The 703-nt window shown below is 51.9% G+C and overlaps 1 protein-coding gene across 1 annotated transcript in view; it reads right to left on the bottom strand.

Moving 5' to 3' along the window:
• ANKRD54 (ankyrin repeat domain 54) overlaps nucleotides 1-703 on the bottom strand; it is a gene marked incomplete at its 5' end in the record, with an annotated part of 28,567 nt that overhangs the window by 14,733 nt on the left and 13,131 nt on the right. The window contains 2 exons of the mRNA XM_019515808.1: nucleotides 351-475; nucleotides 592-639. Coding sequence (XP_019371353.1) covers nucleotides 351-475; nucleotides 592-639 — 173 coding nt within the window. The remainder of the gene's footprint in view (nucleotides 1-350; nucleotides 476-591; nucleotides 640-703) is intronic.

Raw genomic sequence — 703 nt, 5'->3', positions numbered from 1 at the left:
GGGGGGGGGGGGGGGGCAGCCTGTGGGCTATGGTGTGCACCCTAACATAATACTATTAAACCTGTTACTAAACATTACCCCTATTACAGGGATGCAGTGGCAGCCTGGCTAAGGCACCTTGCTACAGTTCTAGAGTTGTGTTCAACTATTGTGCTGGATGTGATGCTAGCCACTTCACTCCCTCATGTGCCATTGCCTAGAGAAACTGGTATGCCTTAGCCATAGTAGCCTGATGCGCTGCAAGGCTCAGGGTGGACCTTTGAGATCTTTTCCCTAGGGGGTGTAGGGCAGAATGTCAGTGCTTGGAACACAGATACCCTGGAGGAGCAGACAGCAGGAATGGTTCTTACCTGTTTCACTTCAAGGCGCACAGCCTCTAGGCTCTGAGAGAGCCCTTCCTGCAGGATGTTCAGCTTGGATTTGGCCAGGTGCAGAGGTGTCCTCCCAGCTCGGTCTAGGGCATCTACTCTGGCCCCTGAAAGATGCAAAGAGCGAGGGAGAGAGGGAGGTTTGTTTTAAAGAGGCAGCATCCTCAGGGAGCATCACAGAGAAGGTGGTAACTTTTTATAATTTGCGAAGAGGAAGTGTTACCTCCGCGGAGCAGCGTGGTGATGACAGGAACATGATTTGTGCAGGCAGCTGGGGAGGAAAAACAAGACACACAACTCAGTGAAAGGGATTCTGCTCTAGTCCAGAGCCTGTT

Source organism: Gavialis gangeticus, unplaced genomic scaffold, assembly GCF_001723915.1.
Source record: "Gavialis gangeticus isolate Ggan-Ray unplaced genomic scaffold, GavGan_comp1, whole genome shotgun sequence".
Lineage (NCBI taxonomy): Eukaryota > Metazoa > Chordata > Crocodylia > Gavialidae > Gavialis > Gavialis gangeticus.
The sequence above is the reverse complement of the archived record's forward strand: the minus strand, read 5'-3'. Positions and strand labels throughout refer to the sequence as shown.